Source organism: Puntigrus tetrazona, chromosome 1 (assembly GCF_018831695.1).
Source record: "Puntigrus tetrazona isolate hp1 chromosome 1, ASM1883169v1, whole genome shotgun sequence".
In the NCBI taxonomy this organism is placed as follows: domain Eukaryota; kingdom Metazoa; phylum Chordata; class Actinopteri; order Cypriniformes; family Cyprinidae; genus Puntigrus; species Puntigrus tetrazona.
This window is the reverse complement of record NC_056699.1, coordinates 28,982,869-28,999,462: the sequence shown is the minus strand read 5'-3', so window position 1 is coordinate 28,999,462 and position 16,594 is coordinate 28,982,869. Positions and strand designations below refer to the sequence as shown.

General features: G+C 42.0%; 2 protein-coding genes across 7 annotated transcripts in view; both read right to left on the bottom strand.

The window, feature by feature from the left end:
* LOC122355136 (adhesion G protein-coupled receptor L1-like) overlaps positions 1-9,025 on the bottom strand; it is a 32,400-nt gene extending 23,375 nt beyond the window's left edge. For 3 of the 5 annotated variants that reach the window (XM_043253201.1, XM_043253440.1, XM_043253358.1), the window contains exons 1-3: positions 7,684-9,024; positions 743-876; positions 324-537 (exon numbers count right to left, since the gene is read on the bottom strand). In XM_043253201.1, the coding sequence (XP_043109136.1) occupies positions 324-537; positions 743-812 (284 nt within the window). In that variant the 5' untranslated portion in view covers positions 813-876; positions 7,684-9,024. Of the gene's footprint in view, positions 1-323; positions 538-742; positions 877-1,850; positions 2,556-7,683 lie in introns of those variants that run through there. The other 2 variants (XM_043253520.1, XM_043253271.1) reach the window with 2 other exon arrangements.
* Positions 9,026-10,333: 1,308 nt separating this feature from the next.
* Positions 10,334-14,930, bottom strand: LOC122357118 (NACHT, LRR and PYD domains-containing protein 12-like). Of its 2 annotated transcripts, XM_043256486.1 has the most exons (6): positions 14,846-14,930; positions 12,565-14,440; positions 12,239-12,412; positions 11,975-12,148; positions 11,754-11,800; positions 10,334-11,672 (listed from the first exon to the last, which is right to left on the bottom strand). In XM_043256486.1, exons 2-6 carry the CDS (start codon positions 14,325-14,327, stop codon positions 11,137-11,139), a joined length of 2,694 nt encoding a protein of 897 aa, XP_043112421.1. In that variant the 5' UTR covers positions 14,328-14,440; positions 14,846-14,930; the 3' UTR covers positions 10,334-11,136. The 2 variants fall into 2 exon arrangements, with proteins under 2 accessions (XP_043112421.1, XP_043112350.1); XM_043256415.1 differs by having other exon boundaries at positions 11,975-12,412.
* Between the last annotated feature and the right edge of the window lie 1,664 nt (positions 14,931-16,594).

Sequence of the window (16,594 nt, the reverse complement as noted above, 5' to 3'; positions counted from 1 at the left end):
AATGTCGAATGATAAAACAATATATACGATATATAATATATTCTGACGGCCATCGAATTCAGTAAAAAAAATGCTGGTGGGAAAAGATTTCACATAAACTCACTATATTATGAGCATGAATCACTTGTCACAAGCTAATTATTTCATGCTGCATACACAGTTAATGATCTTGCTGCCTTACATTTAAAAGGCCGGTTAGTATTCTCCTGAAACCCTCCTCCTTCCCCAGCTCCACCTGTATGTTACATGCTATCTGTGCACCTCCTGGGCCGAATACATTAATATTTCACGACAGAACCGATCAGGTGAGAGCCGATCTGTACCTGTGTGACATGATCTTGAACGCGTCCGGCTGGTAGCACTGCACGTTCTCCATCTGGAAGGGGTCGGCGTCGCAGATCTTGTCGTCGGTGCGGCCGTAGTTGGCCGTCTCGATCATGATGACATCACTTCCTGGGCAGCGCAGCTCGATGGGGTATCCCTCACACGCCAGCTCTCTCCGCATCAGGCCGAAGGGCATCGCCGCTCGACTCAGACCTGGCCGTCACAGAGATCAAAAACACGCTCTCTTGAGTTCTTCAATGACCGAGGTATTCACAATCACGTTTTGTCACTGCTGGAGGATTTTAATGAAGGTTTGAGGAACACTGAACGATTAAGTGCTGCGTAAAACATTCTTTCGGCCAATAGAATCGCTCTCGTGTCCGAGGGGGTGGAGTCTAGACCAGGGCGCAGAACTCACCTTGTTCGGAGGGAGCGATGTTGCTAAGCAACACAGGACTCATCCACAGTAACCAGAGTGACAGCGCCATGGTAAGGACAGAGGAACGGACAAGGTGAAAGGGGCGGGACAGTCTCCGGTAACGTCAGCTGAACCTGCAGAGAGAGAGAGAGAGAGACAGCCGACCTCATTCAGTCTGATAACATTACAGCTTCAGAGCGGCGCCACAGCAAACACACTAAACCTCCAGCCTGCCTGACACAAAATGAATTGAATTACAATTAGCATACGATTTGTGTTATTTTACATGTATTTTCGGTCGATAAACATGGCCTCCAAGCCATGTCAGGAAACCAGACTTGAGTCACGCTCATCAGAATCTCGTTCAGATCTCACGCGGTCCATCAGTCGCAATCACACAAGAGGATAACGTGTTTTAATTGCAGGGAAGAAGGTCAGCGCTCGCACTAATACGATCGCTGTTTATTGACGTACATATTTATTGATCGTCAGGCTGCAGAGCCGTCGGAGCGGGAGCTGCTCTCCAGCCGCTGCTGACGCAAACGATCACAGCGTCAGACCAAAGAGCAGCTGAACGGCTCGATACCGCGCTTTCATGTGAGGTTTGAGCTCGATCCCTCAGAAATACATTCACACAGTCAGACGAGCTAATGGCCGGGAGCTGTCCTGACGCCACACTGAAATATACAGTATATAATATAGTTTAAAGTAAAATTCAGGACGACTTTGTTTCGTCATCTGATCTGGAGGAATGTGTCTCTGCAGTGAATGGGTGCCGTCAGAATCAGAGTCCTAGCAGCTGATAAAAACATCTGGAGAAGACATGTCTCTCAAGTCAAAAAAAACCAGCAACATTTTTCTGTTTTTTCTCTCTATTCAGACCAGAACACTTGTTTTCATGAATTATGGACTCTAGTTAGAAATGCTGGATTAGTTTGATCTTTTGTCGACTAATGGACCGGAGGATTATTGAGATGTTCTTGTCAGCTGGTTGGACTCGTGATTCTGACGGCACCCATTCACTGCAGAGACACATTTCTCCAATTCTGATGAAGAAACAAACCCGTCCTAATCTTACGTAACATAATAAGCCATTAAGTATACGTACGCTGAGGTAAAACAAAGTCTGGTATCCGAGTAGACTGAATCAGTGCAGCGTGAATATTATGAGCGCACTGGAAAAATCATTTTTTAAGGATCAGTAATTCAGGATCCCTTCAGACAGACTCGCTCGCATCGATTGGCCGGCGACCGTCTCTCGACGTACAGTCGCCATGGCAACGCTGCGATAAGGGAAGACTCGCATCTCTCGCTCATTTGTGTTCCTCTCTCTGTGCTGTGCGTCCAGGCCGGTTTCTCCCGCTATGATCCACGTCTCATTTCTTTTTCACAGTTAGCAGCGCCGTGAAACCCCCGCAGGCTCCGTCTCTATCGACGGTGCCACAAAAATACTCCCCTTCCCAGGAGACCGAGTCAGACGATTCATCACGAGCGTTTCCCCAGACGCAGCGGCCCGCTCCAGGACCGGAGCTCAAATCCAGCCCCAGGCTTCAGAGCGGCCTAGCAGAAAAACACCCAGCCGCCGCTGGAAACGCTGGCCTGTGATTGGTCGGTCTCTGCGATCACGCTCAGCTGTGCTCTCCTCCATCGCCGCACTAGTGTCATGTCTCTCAAATGGCTCCAGACTCTCTTTCTTCTCACATAATAAAATCATTTAGACTTTTAGACTCACATCAATATTAGATTAGTCCATTTTTATTTATTAATTCAGTAAGCAGCCATGTAATAAGTGGCTCTGCTTCACATTAGACTCCTGATCAATAACTGGTTAAATACGTTCATCTAGTCAATGAAATAAAAATGCTCGACCACAAATACACCATTATGACAATTATATATATATATATATATATATATTTTTTTTTTTTTTTTTAATTAGCAATGTACGACAATATATTACAAATGATTTTAGAAGTAAAATTTGTTTACTTTGGTGTAAATTTTAAAGCAAAAATAAAATGCAAGTCTGTCAGTCTGCTCTTCATGAAGGATTCACATTAGCCTCCGAACAGCAGAACATGATTTAGTTTATGCGTCTTTATCACAATCTCAGCTTTTTTCAAGTTATGTTGCTAATTCATAAATGTAAACCATTTATACGTTTTTACTAATGCTTTATAATTGATTAACGTTTATACGTTTGTAAATATTTTTTATGAATAGTGGAAAATGTCTTTAAAGTTTGATCTGTTAACATTTCAGGGGGTTTTGTTCATGTTGACATTTTTATCAGCTATAATTTTATTTGTGTCAACAGAAATGATATGCCCCTTAAATGAGCGTAAAATGGGCCGATATTTATATAAATACAATACAAAGTTTTTAGTCAAAAGACTAACCTATAAATGGTGTAACTGGTAATTTATAATCATATCACTCATAATCACTGGATCAATACACCAGATGAAATATATCAGACACAACACACACACACACTCTCACACACACACACTCTCACACACACACACACACACACACACACACACACACACACACACACACACACACACACACACACACACACACACACACACACACACACGTTTGCTCTTGCTAATGAAGAAATAGTATAGACTCCCATTGTTTTTATAGTTAGTTCTAAACACTAAAACCAGACCCAGACACTAACAGAAATACTGTCATTAAATAAGGGCTTCCTCAAAGAGTGTTTTTGTCAGATTAGTGCGCATCTGTTACAAATCTGTCCCTTAAATATGGTTAAGTAGCTACACACACACACACACACACACACACACACACACACACACACACACACACACACACACACACAGGTTCATATCGACTGATTCTAACCAAATGAAGAGGACACACATTTAGATCCCCACCGCCTTATGGAAATCAGAAACAAGATACCGACTAAATAAAGCTGGCTACATATAAACCACACACTCACACACACACACGCTCACACACACACACACACACGCTCACACGCTCACACACACACACACACACACACACACACACACACACACACACACACACACACACACACACACGCTCACATACGCACACACACACACACACACACACACACACACACACACACACACACACACACACACACACACACACACACACACACACTCACACACGCTCACACACTCACACACACACACACACACACACACACACACACACACACACACACACACTCACACACACACACACACACACACACACACACACACACACACACGCTCACACACACACACACACACACGCTCACACACACACACACACACACTCACACACGCTCACACGCTCACACACTCACACACGCTCACACACACACACGCTCACACACACACACTCACACACGCTCACACACTCACACACGCTCACACACACACACACACACACACACACACAGGCCTGTAGGATTGATCAGTCCAGACACAAGGCTCACTCCTCAGATGCCATCAACACCCTCAGTCTCTGTCACTGAATGAACCGAAGCGGCTAAAACACGGAGCGACAGCTGAAGATCAGACTCAGAATTACTGCATGCAGACCACAACTATCCATCTTCACACACTTCACGGTCCGGCGGGTGCTCAGATAAAACAACACGGTGCAGGACGGGCTTCAAAACGCTAACCGCCGGAAAAACGGCGCCAATTACGAAGACATGGCAAGTAACACATTCAATTAAACATCAGGTGTTTGACGGCAATGGCCTTTTCTGTCCGAACGCGCTCCCCGTGAGGACACAAGCATTATTCACAGCACAGGAACATCTCTGACACCTGTGACGCTCCAAGTGTGAACGCTTTAATCAAAGTCTTGATGTCAGACAACTCTCAGAGATGTCAGAGCTCATGAGTCACTGTTTCTCCTGCCTCTGCCTCGCTGTGTCCCTCATGATCACACACACACACACACACACACACACACACACACACACACACACACACACACACACACACACACAGGATCCCTAATGGCTCAGAGACTTACGCAAATAACACCTTCTACTTTAGTACCGGCAAAAACACTGGAGACCGACACACACACACACACACACACACACACACACACACACACACACACACACACACACTCTCACAGAAGAGAAAAACACACTATCAATTAATAAAACATAATAATTGAACATAATAAGGATCATTTTGTATCAATGAGGTACTATTTTTTTAGTTTAGCTTTTATTTATTATTGGTTTTTAGTAGTTTTTTTTATTTAGTTCAAGTTTTTGCAATTATTTGTAAAACAAAATACATTTGTAGCCTAAATGAAAACAAGGAATGTATTCAATCCAGCATTTATTTGGCAAAAGGCTGTTTGGTTTTTAGTTAACCCTGCTGAAGTTTGATATTGGACTAAAGTTATCACTCATTCACCACGCAATAAAATTGCAGGCACTAATTAAATGTTTGCTGTCAGAAAGCGAGTTAATGGTGTAGGCTCTGTAGAAAAACAAGCCGTATCTTCTCTGCTCAGGGTCTGTCCTCAAGCAGAACACATGTTGATAAGGTATAACTCAATTAAGGTTTAATCGGTATCAGTAAAAATGGAATATAGTTGTGTATGAACACAGTACATGCGCGTTATTCATTGACTATTAAAGATGAATTTGCCTCCAGGTGTAATTAAATGTCAAAGTCTAATTAAAGTCCGGCAGTGGCGCGCTTTGGTGTGCTGGGAGAGACGCGCTCAAAGCCGGCTCAGAAGCGGAGCTTCATCTGGAGAGCGCGCGCGTAATAATCAGCCCGGAGTAATTGCTATAATTCACCCTCACGCCGAGAAAACTCCTCTGTTCTGCGTTCTCCCTCTGTGTTGGAGACATAAACAAACACACCACCCTCATCAGCGCCGAACACAACACCGTCACGTGACCCACGCCTCAGGAAAACGAAATAAAAAGAAACAGCATTTCGATTTCGTTCACAAGCTTGAAATAGCGCACAGACACCGCGCTGCCTTTTGTTCGAGCAGCGCTGAAGACATGCTCGTGTTCAGACAGTCTGCCAAAGATAAGCATGCAAATATATAATAAGTTTGCGCGCATTAGCGCCTGAAAGAAGGAAATCGCTTTTTATCACGCGTTAGACGCGCTTCACCGATTTATGTGTGACGCGACGCGAAAAACTATTTCTACTGAAGACTTTTGCTTAAAGCGATAAAACCTACTTTTGACAACCTGGACACGATAGAGAAGCAGATGCCTGGAGCGTGCAACACTCTCCATAGACACGAAAAACAAGCCAAACGCTGATTATTGAAGGATAATGAACACGACAGATGGATCAGGTCCAGCATCAGTCAGAGGTAAAGAGGTTTATTTTTCATAAGACTGACTGGCTGACTCCTTCATATCACAGCTACTTACCAAAGGAATAGATACACCAAACACGAGGCTTGAGACATCATTAAATCCTAGAAAACATCTCACCTAGCAAGGACTAAAAGCTTACTTACATGAAACTCTGCAAATAAATGATTCTGAGGAAGAGCAATAAGAGTGCATAATTATTCTCCTCCTTCAACTCTTTAGTCTGTTTTAATTCAATCGGGCTAAATTACCGACTGAGTAACACTAAAGACGTTTAACAGATCATACTCAATAAAACAGACCAAATAATGAGAGCTTGAGAGATCAGACACACATTTAAACCCCTGCTGGGTTTCTGCACCTGGACCAACGCCGGGAAACCCAGAAGTAGTGACTGTTTCCAGACAGGTTTCCCCAACAGAAGACACTGCAGCAGAAGATTTCCGTTCACAGATTCTGTACACTACACCGAGTGTTTTTAACAACAGGAACACCGAAACTGCCGAGGAGACACAAGCCAGGCCTATTTATCTCGCGCTGCTCGGTGTCTGTGTGTCTATCTACGGACGAGTTCATTCTACAGCTGGAGATCTTCATCGATCTGTAGATTTCTGCTCTTCATCCACCCGCTTTGACTAGAAACCAGTGCTTTTGCATGTCTTTGCATTCGAGCCTTTGCTCGCTCAACCATCCGTGAGTCTTCACGAGATCATTACCTGCTCTTTTACAAACAAGCTCTCTTCTCCTCGTAACACATGCACTTGTATGTATTGTGTTTATATAGTCCCACACCAAACTGAAGCAACATGCTTCTCACCAGGCGATGGTGTCCAGATTTTGACAATTTTATCTTCAAAACTCCCAACACACACTTGTCTCTCTAAAGGGGACCGCGGACATACCAGCAGACGACATTCCCTGCGAGAAAACATTCCCGCGTTCGGAATAAAGCGTGCAAGCGTTATTGTTTTATTTATGAATCACGTTCCCAAAAAGGACAAACAAAGGGGGCGTTTTTCCAGATCTGAGCTCACTTAAAGCTTCGTCGCTGAGGAGGGAGATGGAGGAGATGTTGGGTGGGGAGAGATGGAGGTCTGTCAGAATGCACCAGCAGTCAGTGGCGCCAGCGCATTTACACACCACTCACGCGCCGCGGCGTTCGGCTCGCCTTTGGCCTTTAACTCAATTTACATCCAATGAAAAATGACCACAACGCGCGCGCGCGTGTGTGTGTGTGTGTGATATAGGTCTGTGCATGCAGAATGTGTGCGTGTGCACGATGCGCGTCTCCTTGCCCATGTACAAGCTAAAAATAAAATTGGTGAGTAAAACACGTATTTTTGGGGGCCGCCCGCTTCTAAACTGTAAATACTACAAACAGTGGCTATATGCATTCAGAATAACTGGGCCGTTTGGTCATCCCAAGTGAGCCGATTCACCCCAATTCACCATATTATGTAAAATCTAATATATGCACAGAAAACCGATAGCTCTTTTATTGTAAACGCGTATAAACCAAGGTGCGCGTTCTTTCTTTTCTTTCTGTCTTTTATTCGTTCACCCTTACCTTCTGGTGCTCCCGTATCCACCCTACATCCTCTCCTCTCCCTCTCCTCTCTCCTCTCCTCCCCGATTCACTCGTTTCTCCTCTTCTCCTCCCGTGTCGCCAGAATGCATCAAGATTAAAATTTAATCAGCTGCCATCTTTCCAGACGAGAAAAGGGCCGAAAGCATGTTATTCGGGAGCGGAGCAGTCCACCCCGCGGAGCGTCTTCGGTCACAAACACGCAGGAGGAATAATAAACGATATAATCCAACACGAGCACAGTCGATAAGACGAATTAGCACGCAGCCTTCAGAGCGTCCGTGAGTGGAGATGAGGCTCGTTTGGGTTTATTAGTCATTGTGAGCACACGCGCGCATCTTCGGCTTGACGTCGCGTCGCTCCGATTAATAATCGCGCGGGTTTCGAGGCATTTACGCGATGAACTGTTGATCGTCAAGGGTATGGCAATGAGACGATGAGCCGAGGGTGATCCTCTTCTGGCGGACCGCTGATTTTCATCGAAGGCTAAGCACTGAAATAGCTAGAATATTAAGTGAGAGGTAAAAACATATATATATATGTATCGTGAGTCCGGTCTGGCGCCGCTCCCCGTGCACGACCATACAAAGGGTGATCCGTTTTCCTTGAAGCCGAATGACAATCGCTATTAATAAATGAAAAAAAATCGAGTTTTTGTCGTGGTTTGCCGCGGACGCAGAATCCCGCCTGGAGCCGCTCCCCGTCCCCGCCGACCGTGAAGCCGCGTTAAATCCGTGATAAATGCCACCTACGATCGACAACATCCGCCACGTTTAGCGCAGAAAGCCATCGTGGAGGTCCGTGACCGAACCCACGGCCTGCGCCGAGCGATGAATAAATCACAAACACACGACGATCACAGACACGAATAAAACGGGGCTGCGTTCACGTCTACGTTCAGCTTGCGCGCAAACGTCCTCGTGAGCGCCGGATGCTCGGTTTAACGTGTCGGGGGCGAGCCTGCGACCGCGGCCAGATGTGGTGATGGAGGTAAAGGGCAGATGCAGAAGATCCCGGCAGATATCAACAGATCAATGGAAGATGCGGCTGTCACGGATTCTGCTGCTGCTGCATACAATAGAGACTCCGCCGCCTCGGGACAAACGACGCAGGCCTCGAACCGTTCACCTGAACGCGACGCTTTACTCGATGGTTCCTGACGCCGTTCCTGGTCGAGCTGTGCTGGATGCGGCAGGCGCGTGAGGGAGAACCGTAACGAGAACGCTTTGATAGAGAACGAGAACGCCCTGCTTCATTCCCTCTCTCTCTCTCTCTCTCTCTCTTTCTCTCTCTCTCTCTCTCTCTCTCTCTCTCTCTCTCTCTCTCTCTCTCTCTCTCTCTCTCTCTCTCTCTCTCTCTCTCTCTCTCTCTCTCTCTCTCTCTCTCTCTCTCTCTCTCTCTCTCTCTCTCTCTCTCTCTCTCTCTCTCTCTCTCTCTCTCTCTCTCTCTCTGTCTCTCTCTCTCTCTCTCTCTCTCTCTCTCTCTCTCTCTCTCTCTCTCTCTCTCTCTCTCTCTCTCTCTCTCTCTCTCTCTAAAATATTAAATATAATACAAAGTTATGTTTTTATATATTTACCGTTTACAGTGATATTTACTATCTACTGCTATGTTTAAAGGAAAATGAAAAAAATATATCATACAAGCGGCCATAAACATTCTGTGGGGAATTTTACACAATACTCAGAATTGAACATTAATGACATAAAATAATGTTGTGCTTTTGACATAAATTGACATGCTACTATCTACATGTTTCTCCACACTTCTTCTGTTCACCTCGTGGTTTGTCTCCATCGCTTCTCATGTTTCATCTCAGGCTCTTCATCAGCTTCTCTCTTGTCTCATTGGTTTGCGCAGTTTACGGACAAAGCTGCTTGGAGCAAAACTGTGGGAAGGAAAAAAATGCAATAAAATAATGATAATAACAATAAATTGTATTCTTTGTCCCCTTCTAGATTTTTAAAATTGGATAAACTGAATATTTTTTAATGGATTTCATTGAATATGATAGAAAGTGTGTTTGTAGGACAAGCAAAACCATATATATATATATATATATATATATATATATATATATATATATATATATATATGTGTGTGTGTGTGTGTGTGTGTGTGTGTGTTAGTCTTTATCAGTGTCTTCAGAGGTAGTCAAGGTTAAGATAACTCATTCAGTAATCCATCGTTTATCATTTGCATAAGAAGGGCTGCGTTGCTTTCATGCAAATCTCTTTATAATTCCTCCAGTGCCTCAGTGGTCCACTGGATGATGGGGTTTTTGCATGTTGACAAACATTTGCGTACGGCCTCATCCACTTAAATAGAATATGTGTATCAATATAGATGGACCGCAGAGCCAACACACCAATGAAAACAAAAACTTACCCGAGTAGCCGTGATGTCACTTCCTTTGCAGCTACAGAAACCTCTCCACCCGTAGTTAATAACTGAAGACTGGTGGGTTGGGAATGAAGGGGATTAAATAAGTTATAAGATGAATTGTTGGATGTCATGGATATAAGTATTACTTGTGGGCAGTTTAAGACCAAACAATGGCACTAATGTATTTTTCCTTCAGACAGCAGGTTACAGTTGCATTTAGAATTATTTCTGTATGAACGTGCAACGGGAGTCCATCCTTACCAGTAACCATAGCGACAGTGACCGAAGTAATATCAAAGATGGCGACATGTATAAAACTAAAAGTCTTATAACTTCTGACACAACGAGAGTCCAATTTAGCCACAAGTTCTTTCTTCAAACCTTCATCAAACGACAGGAGCTTGTAATTGTGCGGTAAGGTACACTTTTAACCTTCTTTTTATATATTTCTCAGAAATTGACTTTATGTATGTCTCGGAAATACACTTAAAATGGCTTTTAAGTTGCTTGACTTATCCTTAGAAAAAGTGTAGTGTATTTGAGCTATAGTCGTGCTCCTAGATTCTGTGTTTTCATTGTTATCTGGTAGGGGGCGCTAGAACACATCTTCTGTACTGAATTTACAAAAAAATCCCACACACTAAAAACATTCACTGTTTACTCAGTAAAATTTATTCAAAATATTACAAACAATATCACTAATTATTTCAGCAAATTAAAAATTATTACAATTAATAAAATTTAAATGCTTGCAATGAACCATTAAAAAATTGTAAAATAGCATAAAGAATTAAGTAGGCTAAATGAAAACAAAAAATTTGCAAAAAAAATTAACTCCAAGAAAAAATAATTCCTCATTTGACTCTGAAGCTCCAAAACAGAGCCATCCAGAGTCAGAGAGAGATGGCCCGTTTTAGAAATTTGTTGAAGGGAACCAATAAGCATAACTTCAGTTTTACCACTGTTCAGACGCAAGGAATTATTATCTAACCATGTTTTAATCTCAGTAATGCAGTCAGACAAATAAGAAGCATCTGGAGGCTTGTGAGGTTGTTAAATCTGACATAAATACACTGAGCAGTTATTATAAAAAACCCCAATCCCAGCGTAGAGGGGTTCGGTGAATGTGGTGTTGAATGTGTGTAAGTGTGTGAGTGTGTGTGTGTCAGAGACGCTGAAGAAGGACAGAGAGCCGGCCGACCAGTCCAGATAAACTCCTATTCTAGTAGATTTTGAAAGAGGTAAAAAGATATCAACACTGATTTTATCATACCAAAGAGTATATCTGCCCTTAACACAGCTCACTGTCCAGGACTTATCATTGAGTCCATAATCACAGTCATCACTTCTTCCTTTCCTGCTGATTCCTTTATATGTCACTGCTATATCAACCCATCCGCTCCATTCAGCCTCCCAGTAACAGCGTCCAGTCAGACTCTCTCTACACAGAACCTGCTCGTAGTGCTCAAATCTTTCTGGGTGATCAGGATATGGCTGTGGATTTTCCACAAGTGTTGCCTTCCTGTTCTCTTCAGACAGAATGAGTTTAGTATTTGCTGTGTTTGGATCCAGTGTGAGATCACAGGCGTCTTAAAACAAGAATAGAGGTTAGAAATGTATCATGTTTATAAGCTGTGTTGAAAACATGTGAGAGATGTGTAAAGACCTACATTTTCGCAGTCCTGGTTTGATCCTGCAATGTTCTCCATGATGCACACTAGACAAATACATATACAATTTTTAACATAACTCTGATGAAAGAAGAATATACACCTAGGATGGCCTGAGGGCGAGTAAATAAAAGGCTAATTTTAATCTTTGCCCTTAAATCTTGAGAAAATACAATTTGCAATCATGCACACACAAAACTGTGTCACACTGCCAAACGTACTTGAGTATCTTCAGTGAGTAGTTGGGATCCTCCAGTTTGTGTTTGAGCAGCTGCACTCCTGAATCTCCTGGGTGATTGTAGCTCAGATCCAGCTCTCTCAGGTGTGAGGGGTTTGAACTCAGAGCTGAAGACAAATAACCACAGCCTTCCTCTGTCACCATACAGCCTGACAACCTACAGACACACACACAGTCAGATCGTCTACACACACACATACACATCAGTATTGACAAGATAACTGCACATTCTCCCTTATATGTACACCTCAGTATCTGCAGCTGACAGTTTGGACTCTTCAGTCCATCAGAAAGCAGCTTCACTCCTGAATCCTGCAGGTCATTGTTACTCAGATCCAGCTCCCTCAGGACACAGTTAGAGGATTGTAGAGCTGATGATACAACTTCACAATCCTGGACAGTGAGACTACAGCCGATAAGACTGAAAGCGAGAAAAACAATTCTTACACTTCTCTGACTCTACATTTTATTTTCAAGTGACTACATTTTCAAATGAATCTTGAATTTAAATATGACATTAATTTTTGTGAACATCAACAATTATAATTGAAAAACTTTCTTCGTAACACTCACATGGCTTTTCTGCAGTTGATCACAGCTGGTATCAGTCTTCTTCTTCCCTCATCTGATGTGTTGTATTTCTTGAGGTCCAGCTCATCCAGCACCTCCTCTGACATTTGAAGCATGTAGGAGATTGTTGAGCAGTGAGCAGGAGAGAGTTTCTTCTCTGAGTGTTTGTCCGATTTCACAAATCCCTGAATCTCTCTGGACAGAGTCTGATCTTTCACTTCCAGTAGACAGTGGAAAAGATTGATGGATCTTTCGGTGGAGAGTCCATGTCCATCTCTAATCTTCTCTTTAATGTACTGTGTGGTTCTCCTGATGCTCTCTGAGCTGTTCTCTGTGTGTGTCAGTAGATCCTGTAAGAGTCTCTGATTGGACTCCAGTGAGACACCAAGCAAGAACCGCAAGAACAGATCCAGCTGACCATTCTCACTCTCAATGGCTTTATCTACTGCTCTTGTATGCAAATTAAACACTGAATCTAATAATGCTTCTATATTGATGCTTATGTGAAAGTAAAACACATAGAAAGCAGCGAGAAACTCCTGAATGCTCAGATGAATGAAGCTGTAGACTTTCTTCTGATGAATTACAGATTCCTCCTTAAAGATCTCAGTGCAAATCCCAGAATACACTGAGGCATCAGTGATATCTATGCCGCTCTCAATCAGGTCCTCCTCATAGAACATCACATTACCCTTCATCAACTGTTTGAAAGCCACTTCAGCAAGTTTCACGATCACTTCTCTGTTGGACTGCAGGAGTTTCTCTGGATCACTCTCTTCATACTTCTGGTTCCTCATGTTGATCTGAATCAGCAGGAAGTGGATGTAGAGTTCAGTTAGAGTTTGAGGGATTTCTGCACTCAGATCTTCTTCCAGGAGCTTCTGAAGCACAGTGGATGAGATCCAGCAGAAGACAGGGATGTGGCACATAATGTGGAGGCTTCTTGCTCTTCTGATGTGTGAGATGATTCTGCTGGCTTGCTGCTGGTCACTGATTCTCTTCCTGAAATATTCCTCCTTCTGAGGATCAGTGAATCCCTGAATTTCTGTCAGACGGTTGATGTATTTGGAGGGGATCTGATTGGCTGCTGCTGGTCTGGAGGTGATCCAGATGAGAGCAGAGGGAAGCAGCTCTCCTTTCATGAGGTTTAACATCAACACACTCACTGATGAAGTCTCAGTCACATCACAAACTTTCTGATCATCTGAAAACATCAGTGTGATTCTGCTTTCATCTAGACCATCAAAGATGAACACAACTTTACACTCCTCATAAATCTTTGAGTCCAGATCTTGAAGTTCAGGATGAAAGTCCAGCAGAAGTCTGTGAAGACTGTACTGATGATCTCTGATCAAGTTCAGCTCTCGAAATGGAAGCACAAACATAAAATCTACATCCTGATTGGCTTTTCCCTCAGCCCAGTCCAGAATTAACTTCTGCATAGAGACAGTTTTTCCGATTCCAGCGATGCCTTTAGTAAGAACAGTCTTGATCTGGTCTTTCTCCTCACATCCTCGTTCTCTTGAAGTTTTAAAGATGTCATTGCAGTAGATCGGAGTGTCTTGTGAGTTTTGTATTCTGGCTGTTTTCTCCATCTGTAAAACCTCATGTTCTTCATTCACTCCTTCACTCTCTCCCTTTATGATGTAAAGCTGTGTGTAAATTCTGTTTAGGAGGCTTTCTTTCTCTTGAAGTTTGTTTCCCTCAAATAATGTTGCGTACTTGTTCTTCATGCTGGTTTTGAGCTGCTCTTTGACTCTGACCATCTTTGACCATCTACTGGTTTCTGCAGGTCTCTAGTTTCCTTCAGCAAATAAGCAGAACCTACAGACCTGGATCCTCTCATGACTCTCAGCAATAATATATTTGTAATTCAAACCTGTGTAAGTAAGTATAGTTTATTTATATTGCATGTTTATCTCAACAAAGCTGACCAAAGTGCTGAATAGTCAATAGAGACATAAAAACAACAAGCAAAAAAAAGTAAAACAACCAAACAGATGAAAACAACAAGATACAAAATTAAAATTAAAAATTTTAAATAGCTTTTTCTTTGTGTGAAAGATGTAAGTGAAACATTAAGTACAACATTACGTCACTAAAAACATCATGTGATTAGCTAAACATTTCTTGTCTTTGTGTTACTTTTATGTGACAATATAGGTTTGAGATATTTAATTAAGATATTCCTTTTTTAATTAATTGATTTACGTATAAACATATGCTGAAACACTGTATAATATATAATATGACTTTAGCTGAAAACAAATATATTAAAACATACCTGTATTGTTCACAGGGTTGTCTGCATCTGTCATTGTGTGTGACAAACCTCTGTATTTCATTGTCGGTTTCAGTAAGTTGCTTCCTGTTTTATCAGAAAAAAAGAAGCTGACATAAGCAGTGCCATTAAAAAAAATTGCATGCAGAAAAAGCACAAAACTAGAAATGTCACAGTACACAGTTTTTTGTGTTGCTGTTTTAAACCTTGTAAATCTTGTGTTAAATTAACCATCGTTACCATTAACCATAATTACCATTGTTTATATAATCTACACACAAAGTGTTAAAAAGTAATACTGAAGCAGTGTTAAAGTTGATGAGATAGTTTAGTAATTGAGTGATGACTGAATATTAATGAAGAACATCTGCTGTTAACAAACTGAACCATTGAAAGAAAGAGAAGAACCGAAAAACTTGAGCCACAGCCTTGAATTAAATAACTGGAAGAGGAAGAAGAAAAGTGTCAGTGTTTGCTTTAGTTGAGTTTTTGAGCCTTTTACTAAAGTTCAAAGACATTTGCTTCTAAACAATCGCAACAGAGTTTCACAACAAACACTCATACAATGCTGATGAAATCTTGAAGAAGTTCATGATGGGAATTTTACTACTGTGTTACCCAGTATGCATTGCGGCATGAAGTATTTCGTTGATTATTGTAGAGATTCATATGCTGCTTTTTGATGCCCGTGTGTGTATAGTACTGGAGTTTAAATATCTGTATACATCACATATGTTTAAAATTCATTCACTGTAACTATTAGTGCAGTACTTTACTTGCACGGTGTAGTTTCACAGGGTTGATTATTCAAAACCTAAACATATAGGAAAACAATAAAGAATTTTGGCTGGAAACAAGTCCACATGACTATCTCTCCATAAAAGAACATCTAACATCTGTTCTCTGTACAGCACTGATCTTATGCATTGCTACAGAGAGAGATCTAAAGGCGCTTTTTCATTGCGTGGTTCAGTTTGGTTTGCATTTCCACTGCAGTTTAGTAGAGTTTAGCATAGCCGCTCTCGCTCTACTGCCATGACTTCTGGAAAACGCTTTCATTCCACGTCGTCCCATTAAGATGAAATTAGAGTAAAATCTATACTGTGGTACAAACCACAGAAGATTTTTAAGAAGGTGCATTTCTTCCCAAAAAGAGCCCAAATAGAGTAAAAAGTGAACTCCATGATGGTGTGATCATTTTAACCAATAAAACATCAACATCTGATCCTCTGTAATTCATCAGTTCATCAGTTCTCTCAATCATTATATAATTAGTCACTTAATTATCTCATTAACTTTAACTCTTTGAAAAAAGGACTTGTTTGTGTCTTGAAAGGAATGACGTGGTTCCTCCTCTGGTGAAATCAGCTGCTGAGTTCATGACTGGGATAAACATATGGCAAGACTTTTACTTTTAGGTTGTTGGTGTGATGAGGTAGCCAGTCTTGTGGCATCACTCAACAATTACATGTTAGTTTTGATCAGGTTTTTGCTCCTCTGTTTATGGCCCGTGGTCCATCGGCAGTGTCTGTCTGTTCTGTCTCTGTCCAAACGACAACGCTATATGATTATCAGAAACAGAAGAGGCACTAGATATGTGTTCTGATTTCACTAAAGCATGAAAGTGCGATCCAACACTGTTCACACAAGCTTTTGAGTACTAAAACAGTTAACACTGATATTGCTTTAATTGATTTATTCTTATAATATTAAGTCCACATGGGGTCTTTTCTAAAAGCTGGAACAAAATAA

Excerpts from the sequence above, each read along its gene's own strand:
- LOC122357118 (XM_043256415.1), bottom strand. The coding sequence starts at position 14,327 with ATGGTCAGAGTCAAAGAGCAGCTCAAAACCAGCATGAAGAACAAGTAC. Across the intron at positions 12,413-12,564 it reads ATCAACTGCAGAAAAGCCAT|TCTTATCGGCTGTAGTCTCA; the intron begins GTGAGTGTTACG and ends TCTCGCTTTCAG. Across the intron at positions 11,801-11,974 it reads TACTCACTGAAGATACTCAA|TGTGCATCATGGAGAACATT; the intron begins GTACGTTTGGCA and ends GTATTTGTCTAG.